The sequence below is a fragment of the Falco peregrinus genome, chromosome 7, assembly GCF_023634155.1.
Source record: "Falco peregrinus isolate bFalPer1 chromosome 7, bFalPer1.pri, whole genome shotgun sequence".
NCBI lineage: Eukaryota > Metazoa > Chordata > Aves > Falconiformes > Falconidae > Falco > Falco peregrinus.
Genome location: NC_073727.1, coordinates 36958277 through 36979022, shown reverse-complemented (window position 1 = coordinate 36979022; position 20746 = coordinate 36958277). Strand labels below are relative to the sequence as shown.

General features: G+C 38.7%; 1 protein-coding gene across 1 annotated transcript in view; it reads left to right on the top strand.

The window, feature by feature from the left end:
• The window catches only part of MOXD1 (monooxygenase DBH like 1), a 51479-nt gene extending 30965 nt beyond the window's left edge, over nt 1-20514 (top strand). Inside the window, exons 5-12 of the mRNA XM_027795929.2 lie at nt 1310-1489; nt 3796-3898; nt 6981-7147; nt 8559-8750; nt 11542-11601; nt 13545-13687; nt 17199-17367; nt 20022-20514. Of these exons, the coding sequence (XP_027651730.2) occupies nt 1310-1489; nt 3796-3898; nt 6981-7147; nt 8559-8750; nt 11542-11601; nt 13545-13687; nt 17199-17367; nt 20022-20186 (1179 nt within the window). The 3' untranslated portion in view covers nt 20187-20514. The remainder of the gene's footprint in view (nt 1-1309; nt 1490-3795; nt 3899-6980; nt 7148-8558; nt 8751-11541; nt 11602-13544; nt 13688-17198; nt 17368-20021) is intronic.
• Nucleotides 20515-20746: the final 232 nt, after the last annotated feature.

The window sequence follows — 20746 nt, the reverse complement described above, 5'->3', positions numbered from 1 at the left end:
ACGTTTTTGCCTGTTTAAAAGACCGTATCTTTCCTAATATTAAAAGGCAATATTGCATGGCACCCTACATCTTAAAACTTGCACTGCCAAAGCTTTACTTTTCTTGTGGAAACATTAATGTTTATCTTATTCAACTTGATATGATATGGTAGATATGATAGAACTGGATGCAATCTTTGGAAGCAAAAGCAAGGGAGAAGCTCCTTTCATTTTAATACTGTTTTCTATACGCTGATGTTTTGTGGAATATGATCTTTCTGAAAAACAAAATAATTTTTTTCAGAAGTATTCATGTTTGCCCCAGGGATGTCATCTCTGACAGAGATGATTTAACATCATCCATCCAAATAGAGAGTGAACACTGTTACATGGGAATTAAACAATTTCAGCCACCCCTGAAGTTCAGTGGTTAAATTATACTGGGGGCACCCGGGCTCCCCTGAGAGCCCTCCAGCTCATCACTGCCATAAACAGGCTGGAGCACCCAACCTCTTAGGAATGACTTCATATTAATAAAGTCTTTACCACTGAACAGATTGTAAAATAATTCTAATTTCTTGTAGATGTCAAAAAAATGTGAAAGTCCACCTTGAGCTGCTGAGTAATGTGGGGTATACCTCCAGGCTCACCCTAAATATATAGAAACTATGGGCAGCTCTAGTTTGAAATAGTACAAAAGAGGCAGAAGCAGGGATGAAAAGTTGTGAATAGTTCAGATACCAAGCTGGTTTAGCTGAACAGACGTTCAGCTGGTTCATACCCCTTCATGCCAGAATGTCACTAAACAAGATTGGGCAGGGAGAAAAATAAGTGCCAGTGGGAAAGAGGAGACTGGGGTGGGAGAAGAGAGAACAAGACAGATGGCAACAGAGGTTTCATCAAGACACAAAACTTTCTTCCTGTCCCCCACTGGTGCACTTGGGCAATGAAGTTTTCAGTACTTGGGGTTGCGGAATGCTGAAGTAACATCTCAACCTAACTACAATCTAACATCGAGCCTCCTCTTTTAAAATAAATGTGCCATATAGTTTTTAGTTTGGTCTGCATATGTACATTGAAATAATCACATTTGAGATGTGGGTTTTTTTCCTTTTTTTTTCTCCTCTCTCTTTTTTCTTTCGTTTTCTTTTCTCTTTTTTTTCTTTTTTCCTTTCTCTTTTCTTTCTCTTTTTCTTCTTTCTCATTTCCCCTCTCGTTCCCCCTCTCTTTCCCCCTTCCTTTCCCCCTTCTTTCCCCCTCTTTCCCCTTCTCTTTCCCCCTCTCTTTCCCCCTTTCTTTTCCTTTCTCTTTTTCATTTTTACATTGACAGGTTGAGCCATTGATCCAGAAAGGCCATGAGAATCTGGTGCACCATATCCTGCTCTACCAGTGCAGCAGCAATTTGAACGACAGTGTGCTGGACTACGGACATGAGTGTTACCACCCCAACATGCCAGACTCTTTTCTCACATGTGAGACTGTCATTTTTGCTTGGGCCATTGGAGGAGAGGTAGGCTGAATGGCTTTCTGACAGGTTCATCAATGGGGATTTAGGAGGGTGTGTATCATCATGAAGCTTCTTCCTAGTGTATTAGCGATTACTTTGTCTGTTTTCAAGGGTACACAATCATAATACCTAAATGCCTCAGCAGTAAGTCCTCAACTTCTTGTTAACTTTTTAAGGATGAAATGCAATGGTCATCCTGAGTGACAAGCTACAAGTAATGAAAATAGTATAGAGAGAGTTGATGCCTTAGGGAAAGAAAGATGGCTTGGGAGCATGGGAGTCTGTCCCTGTACCATCTTGTCTCATCTGATATGGAGATACACTGCCTCCAGCAATGACCAGTATCTGCTACCTGTGGAGAATGCCAAAAAGAAAAGCAGTCTCTGTAGGTGACTGCATGAAAGACATGGAGGAGAAATGTTCCAGACAAAGTCAAGCGTAGATTTAATTAGTTTTGTGCATCACCAGGGCCTGGTTACAGTGTTTCCCCATTCAGGCATACCATTCTGAAGTTTCCTACCCAGCCCAAAGAGACATCATTTCAGTGTAGGAGTGATCCTGTGTTGGTGCAGAGCCAGCACAAGGACCACTTTGCTCATGGCAATGGGTCATATCTAAAGAAAACACAGTCTCTGATGCCAAGTTGACCCCAGGCTCTGTTTTCAGCTTATTTCATATGTTAATTTTGGCTGCAGTTAATGCTTTAATCTGACATAAGGCAGCATTACTGCCGAATGAATACCACCCCTTCTTTAGCCCCCTGATTCACTTAGTGCCCACACAAACGATGGTGTGGGCACAGAGAGGGACTGGAGTGATGGTAGTTTCTGGAGCCTTCATTTGCCAGCCTGCAGTCCAAAACCATCTTCAAGTGCTGCAGTGTGAGGAAGATAGAGCTGCTACATGGACCCATGAAAAAAAGTTTAATCCACTACGAGCATTATCCCTGCTGTATGCTTTGTGCAGTTTTGCCATCAGCTATGCTCTGACCTAGTATTTGTACTTTCAACTGTCTTAATCTAAGTGAAATAAAAACCTCACATAAATAAGTTATCATTTGACAAGCACTATGGAGGTTTTTGCAAGGATGATCCCACTGTTAAAGATCTGTAGGGAGGAATCTGACAGATCTGGGTTACATGCAGGTTTCCCAGAGTGCTCACTTCACTTACTTCAATTTACCTTTATGTAAAATGGAGGTGATAATATTTATTATTGTATACTATGGTTAATTCATTAAATGTCCATCAAGCATCAGAAAAGAATAGGATCTCAAATTGCACATTTCAGAAAGTTAGAATCTCAAATTGCATATTAAAATATTAGCTATATAATATAAAATGATGCAGATTAATTCCTATAAAAGTGAATTTGGTAAAGAGTTCCCTTAGAAGATATTGGTGTTTCAGTTTGAATCCGGAGCAAGGTTTTAAGTAAATCTCCTGGTTATCTCCACTTACCAGACTCTGTTTATCATCATGAGTGGTTTGAGAACTTGCACAGCCCCCTTTGGGATGAAGTTAAACTGATAGTGCCGTGGTGAACCCAGCATCTCCCAACAATAAATGGCGTTCTGTGCATGGGGTCTGAACAGAGCTTGTCCAGGGGAGCATCATCTGGGAACAGTGTGTCCAGCACAAGCTGTTGCACTGTACAGAGCTATTTCTTTTGCACTACATGGCTTGCTAATGTAAATGTAGCCGTGAAGATCACCTTTATTGTTCAAATCATTTTACTTAGAATACAGTGATTTGTGCAGGAAAAACAATCTAATTATGTACAACCTCAGTATTCCCTGGAAATTACTGCTTTTAGAAACTGGGAACATTTAAGATGTAGATTCACCTCTTCATAAGGGTTTTATTGTCAGACAAACTGCTTGATGATGCAATATTTATACATTTTAAATGGAATTTTTCCTTTTCTGCTCAAGCAATAAATACAGGATAAATAATCATAAGATCACAGGATAATGCAGGTTGAAAAGAACCTCAGGAAGTTTCTGGTCCAGCCTCTTACTTCAAACAGGGTCAGTGGTGACGTCAGACCAGTTTTCTCAGGGCTTTATCCTCTAGTAAGTGTAGGATCTACTATTTTATATTGACTTAGTTATTTAGTGCATCGAGTATATAATAAATATGTTACACCACAATGCCATGTTCAGAATTTAAAAAGAAATCACCTCTTAATTTATCATTAATATGACTGTATCATTGAAAAAAAAAAAGTCATTGTATTTGTAAAAAACAAATTAACTTTTAACTGTGACAAAAAATACCTTAACTCTGTATGCATGTGTTGATTTCCAGGGCTTCACCTATCCTCCTCATGTTGGCTTATCCATTGGCACAGCAGCTGACCCCCAGTTCGTCCTCATGGAGGTGCATTATGACAATCCATCTTACACAGAAGGTTTGTACGTCACACTCTTTATAACACACAAAGCTGAAAGATGTAATAGACCCAAGTGCCTCATTGCATTGCATGGCAAATAGAGCAAATGCAAAGCTGAGGCTTATTTTCTCCTGCTCAATTGTTCCTGGTTCCCAGTGTTTTTCTCACTGCCCTCAAAAGCTTAACCTGAAGTCAGCGAGAGATTCCAAAGAATTGTGGACCAGGTGAATACATCACTTTTATCACTACATTCTTGTTATGTCCCTTTCCTTTTGCTGGGAAATCCAATCAGACAGAGCACATAGCATAGCACCCAGACTGTGGGACAGCAACACAGGGAATGAGCCTTTTATTCGTTTTTTATAGCACTTTTTAAAAGACATCTACCTGAACTGTGGTCAGTTTTTGAAAGTGAAGTATGGACTCAGGTTACTAGACTGTTCACTGGGTAAAAGCAGGTGATCTTAAAAGTTAAGCTTTTCTTTTGTAATGGTGGTTTTGTTTTTTTTTTAATCTTCTTTCTAAAATTCATTTATATTTAGAAGCAGCTAAAGGAAGAAGTCAGGGAGCCCCAGAAAATCTAGGGATCTTTGAAGCTGACTTTTAGAAAGATAGTTTTTTGTTCTGAAACAAAAGTTTATTGAGCTAATTACTGTACCTGAGAATATTCTGGTGATTGCTATATATGAACCCAGTAAAATCCAGTGCAGCACAGTGAACTGGCCTTTCTTCACACCCTCACATGTTAAAAGAAAATCCTCTCTGTGGGTCACGGTGTTCTGTCTTACTGTTATTCCCCCTCTTTTTGTTGTACTAGATGAACTATCTCAAAATTGGTTTATTTAATGACAGACTCTCTCCTTCAGCATGCACATTTGCATGGGATAGAGTAAACTCCATTGCATCCTTGATGTTGCATGCTTTTCCATCAAATGTTACCTGAAAGCCCAAGAAGATGCATGGAGAAGAACTGTTTGAGTTGGTTGTGTCCCTAAATCCACTGTTTTGTTTTAATCAACTGTGCTGTATGATACCGTTGTTTTAGTTCAAGTGGCACACAGAAAGACAGAGAATGAATAATGGTTCATTTCCTTTTTAAGCAATGGGACACCTTTGCCTTGCTGGCACAGCCCCAGGTGAACACAGGGTCTTGCCAAAGACCTGGGAAAATTCAGACAGCAAAGGCAGAGCAGGGTGTCTGTAATCCAGGTTGTTTCTCTCCTCCTTGCCAAAACACACGGTATAAGATTGTGCCAGGAGTGTGAGGGAGTAGACCTGGGTGCTCCATCCGCTTCAGGTGGGGGCATGTGAGTCCCCCTGACACAGCACCAAACCTGCCACTGGGTCACCTTCGTTTTGGCATTTTGGCACCTGCATTTTCCCACTTTGGGTCTTGCAGTTAAAGGCTGCATTGTTAGCCTCATGTTGTGATCTGGGGTAATATTTTCACACGTGACCCAGATTGGTAGGCAGCATTGGCTCCCAGTTAGACTAAAAAATGTTTGAACTTCTCCTAACATGGCTGGTTTTGAAAGTTTCTGTTTCTGAAATCCTTAACATTCACTTTTCAATTGAAAGGTGGCCTCTTTTGAGGTTGTTTATCAAAACCTCTTACATATCACAAAGATTTCTAGCATTTAGCAACAAGCTTGAAGGGGAAATACCACATAGGAAATACTCAAGTTGATGAGATAATACGAATAACTTCAGAAAGGTAATGAGTATGGATCCCCAAACACTTTAAAACTGGGGTGTTTTGGGACAGTATGTAGCACCTGAAATGTCATGATTTGTATATTGCAAAATGCCTCATAGTTGAATACCACTCTAAATTGGCAGCGCATAGTTCATATCCTTTGTTCCTTAATAATTATATACTACTCTGTCTCAAGTATTTTAGTGACTGGGTAACTTAGTCCCTGCTCTGTTCCTCTGCCATTTGCTTATCTTGAAATAGCTTGCTGATTTCCCATTGATGTAAAATTTGGTTTCAGGCACTGCTATATCTGTTCTGTTTTTTAGAAGACTAGTACAGGTCATTAGAAAGTCTCTCACCTTCTCTGAGAGATTTGGTATTTTTTTTGCATTTTTAATTTTCAAAATTGAAATTTGCAAAGGGACAACAAAGAAGAAAGTAACAGATGAACTAGCAGAATGCAGGGCTTGTGCAACACAAATTAATCTTTATGTCTTGCCTAATAAAAATGGCTAATAGAAGATAAATAATTATAAGCATGTAGATGATGGAGGCAACAAAACTTATTCATAGATATACAAACAATCACGTATGGCTGAACATGCAGGTGAACAAAATATATTCATACCACTTTGAGTCTTAAAGACTCAATCTTTTCACAGCATGCTTTGGTTCTCTGAGCTACTTTCTGAAATCAGAAGTCCTTGAGTGAGTGCAGCATTAAAGTCCTCTGTAGTTCTCTTGTCTACTTTATGCAAGGTGCTGATGTTGTCTTCAGGTTTGGGATTCAGGAAGCCAATTTTCATGTTTAGTTGATGATCTTTTAACTGGGGAGATTGTAAAAGGGATTTGGTCATCTGAGGTGTGCTGTAATGTGACAGGCAGTCCAAACCAAAGGGAAGTATAATTAATGCTAGGGCCTAGGGTGAAGGAATAGACAAATTCACAGGTAGAAAATAACGCACGACTTGAAAATTTTAAAGAAAAAAACCACAATAACATTAAACTGTTGTTTAAATATTTCATTTGAAATCATACATGGAACCTTTTGAGGTCTTATTATTTCCTTGTATTGTTTGCTCTGCCTGTGATCTAACCTCTTTTCTCTGAGGTCCATATTCCATAACTTAGCAGAAGAGACATGAGGGCTATGGACAGCACATATTTTTCATTCACATCTGAACTCCACAGACATTATGATACCATGTTTAACAACCCTTTTGTGGGGTGCCCCTATTTATTGTTTCCTGCATATGGTTTGACCCCGGTTGTAGAGGCTGATTCATCGATTTTCATCTAAAACTTAGGACATACCTTGAAAAATATGAAACAATTGGATTTTTTTTCCTCTTTTCTTTAAAATATTGATTTACAGCCATGGATGACTGTGTTCTTTTGTTGCAGGCTTGATAGATAACTCTGGTCTGAGGTTAATTTATACTCCAGTTTTAAGGAAATACGATGCTGGGGTTATTGAAGCCGGTCTTTGGGTCAGCCTCTTCCACAATATCCCACCAGGCATGCCTGAATTTGTGTCAGAGGGTCACTGCACACTGGAATGTCTGGAAGAGGTATGTCTCCTGCCTAAATCCATTGCTTTTCATTCTTAGAAATAGTTTTGGACAGCCAGCCACTTTAACTTCTTGGGAAGATTGATAGTTACTGGTTAAAGACATGTGAGCCAAGGCATCTGCTACGTGTTGCCCTCCAGAATGCTGAGTCTTTTTGATCAGGATATTTGAGGTGCTCAGTATTCAAGCTGCTTTACTGATATGAGTAATAGTGGATGACACAGTGCTTGTTCAATATATAAGCATATGTTGCTTTCCATGGCGAAGCTATTAATAGCCTGGAATGTTAGCCCAAAAAGATGTTGAGAGAGACTAATTCAGATTTCATGTGCAAATGGCTCCTAATGGCATAGTGAAATCCTGAAAGGTATTATTAGACCAACCACAGAAACTAAAGACCTGAACAGGTTTTGTTGCATGGCCCAAAGTACAATATTACGCATTCATTAAACACTTGGTTTTCATTAAGATAATTTAAATAACTTCACAGATAATGGAAGTATTGTCTAAAATCTGTGATTAATGTATCACAGGATTCTCATATGCTTTGTCACGTATAGAGAAAGGTTGAATCAGTACTGGTTATGATGTGATTTAGAGTGAAGGTTAAATTAGATATGGAATTTAGATGTGTTCTTGGTGGTGTTAAATTTTGCTTATTGTCATAGCATTTTTCAGCCTAAAAACACTTGAGTAATCTATTATTGTGACGTTTCTGACCTTAAGGCTGTACTTGAAAGGTATTGCAATAACAGATTATTTCTAGTTTGGGCTCTAAACAAGTCTAGCATATATTCAGATCCATAGTTCTCAGCTAGAATGGGAGTGATGTCAGGTTTGTGTCAATTTCAAAAAGCTAATTTTAAAATGTTTTTGACCTGGAAAAAAGTTTCAGATGTAAACTTACAGTATTTCACCATCAGTTGACTTGAAGATGGGAAGTTGAGCATATTATAATTACAGTCTCTGTTTATAGTGCTTCTCTTGGTACAATGTTGATGATAACATCATTCAAAACTGCATAGGTATTCTTTTTCACAGTAAAGATCCACATTCACTAGTGTCAACCACTAGCACTGAAATTATGTGCAGGTTTTAGTGTAATTCCCTTGAAGGGCTTAATCTGTTGAGAATTATTGGCAGGCCAGTTGATTTGCGTAAAAACTGTGTGCATTGGGAGTAAGTTAAGTTTTTCCTAAAAAGAAAAAAATCATGGAAAAAAACTAGCCTTTTTTTGTATATAAAACCTTAATTTCACATACAGATTTGTTTTTTCTTTGGACTGCATTTTGCTGTAACCTGAGGGAATGTAAAACTCATTTATTAATATATTTTTACTCTGTTTGTACATTGTAATACATTACATGACATTGCATCTGGGCACACTGATGGTGTTGGTTTCCCTGGCCAGGCTCTAGGTGCTGAGAGACCTGCTGGGATTAATGTGTTTGCAGTACTTCTTCATGCTCATCTTGCTGGCAGAGCTATCAGGATGCGCCACTTTCGCAACGGCGAGGAGCAGAAGCTGCTTGCTTATGATGATGAGTTTGACTTTAACTTCCAGGAGTTTCAGTATCTGAAAGAAGAAAGAACCATCTTGCCAGTAAGATACAATTCTTTCCCTGAGAGTGTTTAAGAGTTCATGTGCCTAACATTTACTCACATTTAGGATTAATTTTTCTACAGTTTCTTATCAGGGAATCATAGAATTCTTTAATGTTTTATTAATTTTTCCACTTACTGCAGAGTAACTTATGCAGAGTAACTAATGCATTAAATTTGCAGTGTCTCAGGAGTGTCCACCCAATTCACTACAGACCCATCAATTCAAGCTGTTCTTTGGGTGTGTTTGTTGTCCACAATTACTCAATTTAAATTTTCCTATCACAAATGTTTGAACAAAGCAGATTATAAAATCACACGTGCCTGGTGGTGCCATTGTTGTGCATCCAGCTAGCTGAAGAATGGAAGTGCCATCACATGGCTTTATGGAGCCGCTGAGACCAAGTAGCACATCTCAAGTATGTACACACAGCAAGTATTCATCCAGCCTTGCAAACATGTCTACAAATCAGCCAAGTCTTCTGTTTATTTCAGATTTGTAGTTGGTGTTGGGAGTAAAACTCCATGTTTATGTTCTGTGTGAGGTTTCACTAGTAAGCAGAACCTTTTGGAAGAAGAAATTATGCAATTCTGCTATTCTTGTCAGAATAATGTAATATAACTTTCAGAAAAATCCCAACTACAATTATATTATAAAGCAGTAGGTATCCATAGGTATTGCATGAAAAGAGTCCGTATGTTTTTAGATGAGTCACTCGTTTAAAAATTAGTTAGTTCCAGCCAGCATCTGTTTTTGAAGCTTTGGCCTGAGAACAGAAAGTTTAATGCAGCAGAGGTTGGGTGCTCCAGGTCTGGCCAGCAGAACAACTGAAGAAGTTCTTGTTCTGCTGCACGTGAACAGGCCTGTTACCAATGAAATTGGTCAGATGCAAAATGTCATACAACTGTATTTTGTTTACAATTGGAGCCAGTAAGGAAAAGGGAGCTGAAAAGACCATTGAAATGACTGAACTTCAAGTATACTCAGGAGCCCCATGTTTTAAACTTCCAGGCTTCTCTCCGAGTCGCTTTCTCTCTTAGGTCTCTTCTCCTATGCTGGGAGACATTGATATTTGTCCTTTAAAGGCAAGAAGCTAAAATATTAACTTTATAATTTAATTTCTACAGCAAAACCTGGATGTTCAGGTGCAGCATTTATTCTTTGAAGTCAAACTGCTTGTACTCCACAAGGACTTCAAAGACAAAATGGTGTTACCTCCTCCAGGAAAGAAGTGTTGAAGGGTTTAGGAAAAGGGCTGGCAGAAGATGACAGGTTTGCAGAGAAAGCCTGTAATATTTTTAGGAAAATCCATGCAGATTATAGAGAAAGGCCTCTTAAAATTCAAGAACAAAAGGGAGTAGAAAGCAGAAAGACTAAAAGAGGTATCAACTTCATAAAAAAGACAGCTCAAGTAAAAGCTGGAATTCTTTCTCTGAAATGAGCCTTTTTTATGCCTTTTTTTTGTTTTCATCTTATGCAAAACTACCAGTACAGCTTTACATATATCATTTGGTGTAATGCAGACCACAGTCTAATCAATTAACTAATAATATTAAAAATTTTTGTGCAAGTTCTGTTATCCTCTCCTCTGCAAGTTTTTTCAAGGGTGTATCCATCTTTCAGCTTGTGGAGTCCAGGTTGTTTTCTTCATATACTAACACTCTCTTCTGAATTTGGAAGCAAAAGATCTAATGTCACAGAAAGAACACTTTTAGTGAATGCTATCTACTCCTTAAGCCTCAAAAGCTAGAGACCTGGTTGGTGGGAAGCAGCATATTCCTGCTGGGAGCAGCAAAGCTGTGCCACTTCATGCTGCTTCAGAAACCTCTGTCTCCATTTGGCTGGCAGGAGGCTGACACACCTTCTCCCAGAAGCCTGGAGTACAGTTAGTACTAGCACTGGTCTGGCCATGAAACAGCCCGCAGGAAAGGAGAAATTATTAACCTTTGAAGGGTGATCTAATTTTTTCAGGGAAGAGTAATACAATGGGTGACAAGGAAACATGATGATACCCCAAAAAATGTACCAAAGCAAATAAACATCTTACATCCTTGTGATATGAATTTGCTCAAAAATATTAGATTTTTGATGTCTGGCTATGTTCTTCAAAATTTTAATTTCCATTTGATTATCATGGTGATCTTGAGATTTGTATTTGATTAGGTACAGGGAATAAAGGTACTACCAAACTGTAGATCGGTTTGTCAAGGCAGCAAGAAGTTAATTGTATGTACTTGAGAAGGTAAGTATTCAGCCTTTCCCATACATATCTGTCAATGTAGTTAAGTTTTTGCCTGCCACTCCTCTACTCCCAGGCTTGGCAGATAAATAGTTGTTATTGTGATGTGGAAAGCCTTCTTTTCCTCATTTGGCAAGTATTTCTATTAAAGTTGGCATCATAAATTGGCCTGGGGAAAGCTATCCAAAGTAGCAATGGATGAGTTTGGGAGCCAGAATCATGTATATGTCTACACATACATACTGTCTACATACATAATTTTCCCGATAATAGGATTATAACTGGGCATCTCCATTGCTGTTTTCCAAAAACATACAAGACTCTGGATAGGACTCTGTTTAGATCCATGGGGGATCCCTGAGGATCTGGGGTAACATGAATGTTAAGTGCCCAGGCCTTAGCACACACCAATTACCTAATCCTTTGCTCTTTCAAAAAATAGTATCCACTGCTCTGATCTCTATTTCTTAAGTGTTTGATGTCATCTGTGGTTACCTGAAGCTGATGCTGATAAACTTCAGAACTGTGAACTTCCGAAATCTTGTGTTTCAGGGGGATAATTTAATCACGGAATGCCACTACAATACTGTGGACCGAATTCGCATGACATGGGTAAGAAATGTTTTAATGGATCAAAATAAGTACACAGATAATATTGGGGACCAACATCTTTTTCATAAAATGCTATTAAAAAGTGTGGACTTAACTTGCCTGTGTGCATGTAATTATGTATTATCTTTCCTTTCATAGATTCTTAGGTTTTAAAGTCATCAGGACTATTACGATCACAGTCTGATCTCTTGCAAAAGGCATTCATATGACTAGTTTATAAAAATAAGCAAGCCAGCTCATGAAAGCTCTTTAAAAATCAGACTCTGCTGGCATAAGGATTGCTTTCTTCATAACATGTATTAACGTGCAAATTCTGCATATTCTAATGAATTATTTTTATAAACTTGTTACACATTTTTCCTCAAAGTTGTAATTGCCAGTTCTTACATACTGATTTTTATTGATGCCATGATCAAGACAGGACCACTTGCTTTTGTGCCTAATGTAGAATCCAGGCAGAATACAGGAGCTTTGGGTTGGGAGGAGGAGGCTGAGCCTCTGCACGCTACCTTTCTCATGAGGTGGGTTTTCCAGCCGCAGTGACCCCCCTGGGCAGTTGCTGCCCCTGGGGTGCCACCCGAGAAGCCTGTGCCGTACCTGTGCACACTTGCAGCCAAGGCACAAGGAGCAGCTGTGCTGCAGCCCCCTGGTGCAGCAGCAGACGAGGCAGGGCCATGGCCAGGGGGTGAGCAGCCTCTTCAGGGTCGAGGGGTTCTGGCTCAGGTTTGGCACAGGGCAGTGCACAGTGTCGCAGACACAACTTTTTAGGTTAGCAGACACTGGCTGTTGCAATGCGACCACTTGGTTTTGAAGGTGAAGCGAATTTGGTTGTTGGGACATGAGCTGGACTGTGCCAGCTGGCTATTAAATTGGAGAGTGATGCCAGACCCACTATGCTTATGGGAGGGGTGTAGCTGCCAGCACCCAGCCTTTGCTAGGGGCTGATCCCGCTTCCTTGGAAGGGGCTGGATCCAGACCTCTGGGAGGTGAGACCTCAGGGAGTTCTGTTCAGCAAGGAAGACCTGTTCCTGGCATCCAGAGAACACAGGGATACCTCTCCCTGAATCACGGCTTGCATGTACGTGCATGCAGTAGGTATATAAAGCAAAGCGAAAGAGTGAGAATGAAAACCTTTGAGTTTTTGTCCTATTTTCTTGTGTGGTGACGACACTAGCTTTTGAGCCTTGGTTCATGTTTTGTCTTCTCCATTTGTATTCCTGTGGTTCTGTGAGGTTTGTGGAACTGTTCCCACACAGGATTTAAGAACATGCAGCTCATAATTTTGTCCATATTTACCAGGATTAATTTTAAATTAGTTGTTTGCCCCCTGGCTTTCATTGGAAGACTGTTTAAGAATGTTTCTTCTAGCTAAAAATCTTAATCTAATTAATTATTTTATAGTTAGTGTTCATTTGTGCTTGAGTCAACATTATCTGTTAACTTAAATAACTCTTCTTTCTTACTCTTTTGCTGTGTATGTACTTACAAGGAGAGTCCATATAGATACGTATTCCATCCTGGCCTCCATTTTACTAGGCAAAGCTCACTTAATTTTTTATTAAGCAGACTAATTATCCTACCAGATTTTTTCTACATCTGTTCTACTTTGAAGCCCTTTTTCTGAAACGTGGTAGATGTAAGTATCTTGGAGATAGCTGAAAATAAACCTGAACTTCTCAGATAGTTCTCTTCAACATAATAGGAGTCTTCCTGTATTGATGTTCTTTCTGACATTTTTTTAAGCTCAGGAGGTACTGCTTGAGCTTGCAGTGTATTTTGTAAATTATGTAATAACTTCTTGCTACTTGATAACTCAATGTGCAAGATAAACCTGTTGAATTGGGCCTCCTGATACACATTTCATTAGCATATAAATGCTAATCGGTGTTTTTATCTGTGAGATTCCAGTGCTATCTTAATTAAAAGAAAAATCCCATTTTCAGGGTGGTCTGAGCACCAGGAATGAAATGTGCCTGTCATATCTGCTCTATTACCCAAGAATCAACCTCACCCGATGTGCAAGCATTCCAGATATAATGGAACAGCTCCAGTTCATTGGTGTTAAGGAAATCTACAGACCAGTCAGGCAAGTAAACTGTTTATGAATATGTGTAGCACCTCTATTTCTGTCTGTGGGATTACAAGGTCATTTTTTTATGAACTTTATTGCTTTCTAGTAGTGCAACATGTTGCTGGGTCACTCATGCCACTTCCTTTCGGTCATTATGCTGTGCTGCTATATTTCTCCTGCCAAATTATTCCCCCCCCCTCCCCTTTTTTGTAAATACAAAAGCAGCTTTTTCTGTTAAAGAAATAATATTCCTCACAGCATTTTTTTTTCACCGCAACCATCTGTAAAAACACTATTCAATGTCATCATTGTTTCAGAAAATCTATCAATTTATTAAAACTTAGAAGTGTTTAACATATATAGAGATAATTTTGAAAACAGAGTTTGAGAGCATGGATATTGAATTACCCTGGATAGATTTGTTGTTTATAATGCTGCTGAAGTCAATCAGTGCAACCAGATCTTGGAGCTGTTGCTCACATACAGAACTTAACGCTGTCTCAGTGACACTGACAAATTCAGAAAAGGGGAAGAAGCTGTAAATTAGAAAGGAAACTGAGGGATTAAGAAAATATTAAATTGTTCATAGAGAAAGATAAGTTCTAGATAAGCATCGCAATGGAGAGAAATGAGAGATAGAAGGCTTTGGAAGAATAAGAAGTCAGAGGATGATATGCAAGGTAAGTAGAGAGAAAAACATGGTACCAGTGGTAGGAACCTAGCCAAGAGGAAGAAAGAGCTTTTTAAGTGAACTGTTGACTGCAGGAGCTTGCAATTCTGTGCAAAGACACTGTCTACTGAGTCTACTACTCTTGGACTCCTACCGTTTAGTGAAAAAGGACACTGCACATTTTTGAGATGTAAATCCATGTCAGAAAGAAAACCACCTAGCTCATTCATCAATTCTTCTTCCTAATAAAAATAAGCCACAAGAATCTGAATATTGGCCTGCTGCTCAGCTCAAAAGAGGTAATGTAATTTTGTTGTAAGATCTTCCTACCTCAATGCTTAACAAATATTAAATACCCACTCTGTGAATGGTAGGGGTTGGGGGCTGTTACCATTTAGGCAACTCAGGATCTATAATAACCACCATTGCATTCAGGTCTGTGCAGTTCAGAGGGCATCTCAGTGCTGGGGTAAACCACAGGCTGGTAAATTTTAAACAATGTGTTACAGTTTCTTTAGTAAGTCAGCAGAAGTGTTGCTGTCCTTCATCATGAGGGTCCTCAGCAAGAATAAAATGCTTCCCAGTGTGTTGAATCTGTCCTTTGATGTCAGTAGGATGACCAGCACAATGGTATCACTCATTAAGAGCAAGAGTTATTTCCAGAATCCAACATAAAATTTAAATTTTGGTAGGAGATGGGAGGAAGCCCACTACAGACAGGATAAATCTGTGTGAATATATAAAAATCAATTAATAGTGTATTTCAGTTTTTAACTGTTTCTTGCAGTGTTTAAAATGAAAAGTATCTCAATAGCAGATAAGCAGTGGAAGTGATTGTGAACAGTGAGAATAGTCTAAAGAGGAAAGTTCCCAAATGAACCAAGTACAGAAAAATAATCAAACAATAGAAAGTAGAATGCACTGTCAGTGGTGAAAGGTGAATTACATTTGTATTGTTGGTTGCACTAAACTAAGGTAACAGTAAGATTTTAAAATAAAATTGATAGACTAATAGTATGTCATCACATTTACATTTTAAAAGTTGTCTTTCCTTATACAGTTTAACAAAACCATATACAACTATTATTGCAAAGTAATTCGATATACAGGCTTACTGGTCTTAGTTCTGAAATTTATATCCAAGACAGAAGAGTTTGAAGAAAGTCACAATGCAATCAATGTCTACTTCATTTTCTACACTATTTCTATTTACAATCTCTTTTAATACAGGGAGAGCACAGTTTCTAAATTAATCCTAGCTAAAAGAGTCTTTCTGAGCTTAGAAAGAAAATAGTCTAACAAATGTATGCTCTCTTGAGTGTTCATTCATGATAACTGTACTTAAGGAAAAAATGTGTGTTTGGCCTGGGGAAATAAAGATGTTTTGAATAGAGTTAAGTATGCAGACTGTCTGCCGCACATGGAATAGTAATTAGAAGAAGAGATTATTAATGCCTCTAGTATTTATGACCTAATCCACAATTCGTTTCATTAAGCTCTGTCAGCCTAAGGATATGTGACCTGATCTTTATCTTTCTTGTGTCAGTCTTATGCTGGAATTGCTTCACTGACTCCTCTAAAGTCTCTCTTGACTTACACATGAAGGCGAACTGGAAGCAGGATCAAGGCATTGTGTCTCACTTTAAAACCCTTTTTTTCCTCAGTCTAGTGGCACAGACAGTGGTATAAATCATGAGGAGCTGAGATGAAAGTGAATGGACCACAACAGCGTAAAATAGGTTCTTGATTAAAATTATGTCCTCTGTGCCTAGTTGTTGACTAGAGAACTTTGGCATAGGCAGCACTTTACCCAAAGCAAGTGGGAGACAGCCTACTGCAAAGCAACACGGATCTTTTCAAAGCACTTCAGACAGATAAGTCATGCTCTGACCAAAGTATTAATCAGGTTGCTTAGATAAAGTTTTAGCTACTTTAGTTCTTCTACTAGTTGTATTGGGCTTTCTGTTTTAAGAACTTGACCTGTCCACCAAGTTGTTTCTATTCATCCCAGCAGAGTCAAACAAGGAGAAAGCAAGAACAATGGAAAAGCTTTTCAGCTATTTTTAATTTTTCCTTTGTTATTATTTTTGAGTTTTCTTTACTAAATAAAAGACAAGAAGTATCATTCCTTCCCTTTCCACATCTTTGGCTGCTGGCAAATGGGATTGGCCTCACTTGTTCGTGGGGAGGATTCCCACCCGTGGGCATATAGTTGGATCTCTCACAGCAGCACAGCAGGTCTCTACCCTACCCCTGGCCAAAAGTCCCCTTGCAGCCAGCATGTAGGGACATGCCCAAAGGCAATGTCCACAGCACCAATTATTCTCATTTAATCTTGCACTGCAGCAAACCAATGCATGTTAGAGCAACTCCTGTGCTAGGCTGAGTTTTGACCTATGATTTGCGTTGTGACCTGAGCTTGGCAGAGCTGTCTGGAAGGAGCTTTCAAACTGCAAATGGTTCTTTGTAACGCTGTTTGCCAAGCCAAGTAGAGGGTGTGGCTTTTGTTTTGTTTTGTTTTGTTTTGTTTTGTTTTGAGAAGTTACAACAGAAGATCTGTTTTGTATTGCCTGTGTATTCAATTTGTAGATCAGAGAACAGCAAGGTAATTCTCTTCCTTAAGTTAAAGTCCTTCATTTCTAAAAGCATCTGGCAGCAAGTCCTAAACTGCTGACAACCTTCTGTAAGTCTGTTAAAATAAATGAAACTGCATCAGTTTCCACTAGTGGAGAACTTAGCTGAGAATGTTGACATTAATAATAGTATATTTGTTTTTCTGAGTAGATTCTCCAAATGCAGGTCCAGCTTGATGGTATTTATGTATTTTTAAAAACATATTTATTTATTTTTCTTTAGGACTTGGCCTTTCATTATCAAGAGTCCTAAGCAATATAAAAACCTGTCTTTTATGGATGCAATGAACAAATTCAAATGGTCCAGATCGGAGGGTCTCTCCTATAATGAACTTGTGCTTAAACTACCAGTGAACGTGAGATGTTCAAAAACAGATAATGCAGAATGGTCGGTAAGTCTGAGTAGACAACAGTGACATGAAACAGATGTGATTTACTGTCCTTCATTGCATATGAATAAGTACCTGGTTATACATCTTCAGACTGTTTACACAGCTATATTACAATTACATACAATAACAAATGATGAGAATGTGTTTTTGGCACTTTCATCTAACTCAAGTCCTAGAAGTATTTGGAAAGAATAGAAAAATTGGAGCTTTGATCAGCAGATGGGATCAGTAATAGGAGTATGGAGTCTTTCAGTGTGTCTGGGTCTGATCGGAGACTCACCGTATCTGTGCAGATTAGGTGACCAAGTTAGAAAGCTGTTTTCCCTTGGCTGCCTCACTGTTCAGGGACTTATGTTAGGGTCTTATGATGGATGAATCAAAATCCCTACATCAGGTTGGTTTGTTCTCTGAGGCACTCTGTAGGGGGAAGCTTACTGACTGCATAAGGAAGCCTCGGGAATCTAACATCTTAACTCAGGTATCTAGACTATCTGAAATTATATAAGTACTCTTCCAATATCTCTTGGGTTTTTGTTGGTCTTGTGTCTAAAATGTCTATAGTATTGGGCCAGAAAACATACATTTGGATTGTCTGTTTCCTTTGTGCACCTTTGGAAGATTTTATCTTCTATAGCTTTTCTTTTCCACTTCTCCTTATGAAAAAAACTCTATCAGATAACAAAATAATTCCTGGGTAAGTTATTATTTATTGTAAATGTCTACTGGTACTTTAACAGGGCTGCTGGGAAAAGCTGTCATTTTTAGTGTCGATATGTTTTTATAAAGAACTACTAGTGCATGTAGTATCATCCCTGAAGCAGATGCTGAAAAATACATATTTCTCCGTGAACTCCTCTACAGAGTCCAAATTAAGATTCCATTTTAATTTTTTGAGCTTTTTTGCTCAGAAGGGGAGATTCTCTTGTACTGGCTTATGTCCTACCATGATTTTAGTCCAGCCTAGTAGCTGATACAAGATACTCCTGATTAAATACTTCCTAGGAAAGGACCTTTGCCTCATTCTCCTCACCCCACAAAAGAGCCCACGCCACCTCATAGCAGGTCACACAGTGCTTTCAGTTTGCCCTTCCTACAGTGGCATTCTCAGGGCTTTTCAACATCAATCAGACTATTCTGCCTACGGGATGTCAATGAAATACCGTGTGCTATAAGTAATCAAAGAAGTTGTTTCTTTCTAATATTTGTCCCACTACAGACCTTCAAAGAAAAAGCAATTATTGACAGTACATGTAACCATTCACCAGTTTTGGTTAAACTTCTTGACCTCTGTAACTGCTGGCCAGTAGCAGCAGTGCAGGCACTCTTTCACTAATTATTTGTCAGAAAGCACACATTTTATCAAAAGGGGGTAGGCTGCCTTTTTTTTTTTTTTTTAATGGTATGCTTTCTGGAAAATGCTGTTCCCCTTTATCTTACAGGATGAAGGAATAATACGACTTAAAGAATGCAGTCAAAAAGTGAGCTCAGTGGAACTGGGAGTGCTTAGTTCTTCCTTTTAATCATAGTTTCCTATGTCAAATGACTAGGACGTATTCATCAAAGCTAAGATTAGGACTCTTTCCTTTCCCTTCCTTTATTAGTGATACTACATTAAATTGGCCATCCTCATCAAAATCAAGAACAGATTCAACCTGAATAGCCAAACAATCAGTGAGTTGTTACAAGGAGGAAAAAACTTGAAGCAGAGGAACTGAGTTGAAAATACCTTCATCCTTCTGTAGGGATGATCTCTTGATCAGTTTCAGCTTCGTGTTGTGTTTGCTAAGATTAAGTCAATATTTAGATTATTTTTTTCTGCAGTGCAGGATAATTGCAACATGAAAAAAAACAAAGGAAGCACATGCTATGCAGGTGGGCATTCAAACTTTCAAAAACTTTTGTGCCCAGGAGCTTGCTTTTTGCAGAGCTTCTGTAACATGTAGAGAGTACATTTAGGAAAAGCATAGCCAAGCAGTGTACCCAAATCTCTCTAATTTCACATCAAAACCATGGCAGGCAGGTAGTTTTGTCCAACTCCATAAAAATTGCATAAAAATTCTAAGGGAAAAGTAAAAAATACTTAATATATAGAAATATAACGCTGCTGTAGGTGACTTTGCTTGAGCAAGGACATTGGACCTCTGGAGATCCCTTCCAACTCCAACCAATCTGTGATTCCGTGAAATAATGTGTACACAATTAACTGCCTTGTACATGCAAGTGTAATCCTTGTACATACAGATGAATGCATTCAAATATCATCCAATATCCCTAGAGCACTGTAACACTGTAAACTTCCACTTTTATCTACCAGAAAGATAAAAACAAAAACCCCAAACTAACTAAAAAATTACAGAAAGGAAAATAAGGTCACACAAATCAACCAACAGAAGCCTAACCTTGCTTTACTGGAGAGGATGCTGGGTGTGTACAGCTGTTACGAAGCTGAGAGTGATGGATGCGCACGCTGGCTGATCATTTGGCACGCAATATATTTTTTTACTGAGCTTGATGTCTCAACAGTAAGAGTCATAACCCCAGTACAAAACTAACAATAGATTCTCACGCAAGCTGCCAACTAGGTAGAGAGCAAAATACAGATTTCTAATTTTATGTGATAAAACTCTGATCATTTTTTATTATTTTAATTGCAGATCCAAGGCATGACAGCTTTACCACCTGAAATAGAGAGACCGTACAAGACAGAACCAATAACATGCAGCTCATCTTCCTGTTTATGTAGCAGTTTATTCCTCACCCTGTTATTTGTTGTATATGTCACAGCCAGTACCCTAGGAAACATTGGGTCCTCTGTATAATAAATTTTATTCATTTGTGTTCTGTGTGCCATGTGTTCGGATGTGTTTGCACTGTTGCTATTGTAGATTTATTTTTTTACCTATTAATAAACTAAATTTGCCATTTGAAAATAAAGTGTGTGCTTCCTCTGAAAACTGTGGGGTTTTTGGTTTTCTATGTAAAGTATGTATAAAACACAGAAGGTACACTGGCACGTTGCATATTGAAATCTTTTCCTGTACCATTTTCTTACACTTTGTCCTGGCTCTTTCACGTGGTGTTTTCAAAATCAACTATGTATATGGGTAAAATTAATAAACTAAAAGCAACTGAGTTAATCACATTAAACCTGATGTGTGCTGTATTATTTTGTCTTGGTTCTTGACATCTGCAGGTTATGAAATTACTGCTGCATGGACAGGTCTTGCAAACTTGTATTTGGGCATGTTTGACTGGCACAGCCATAAAGCTACAGGAAGGATTCATTCAGGGAGGACATCTCTGGGAGCAACACACTGCAGACTGTCTCAGCTCCTGAGAGAAGCAGGCACTATGGTTGTGAAAGGGATGAAAACACAGG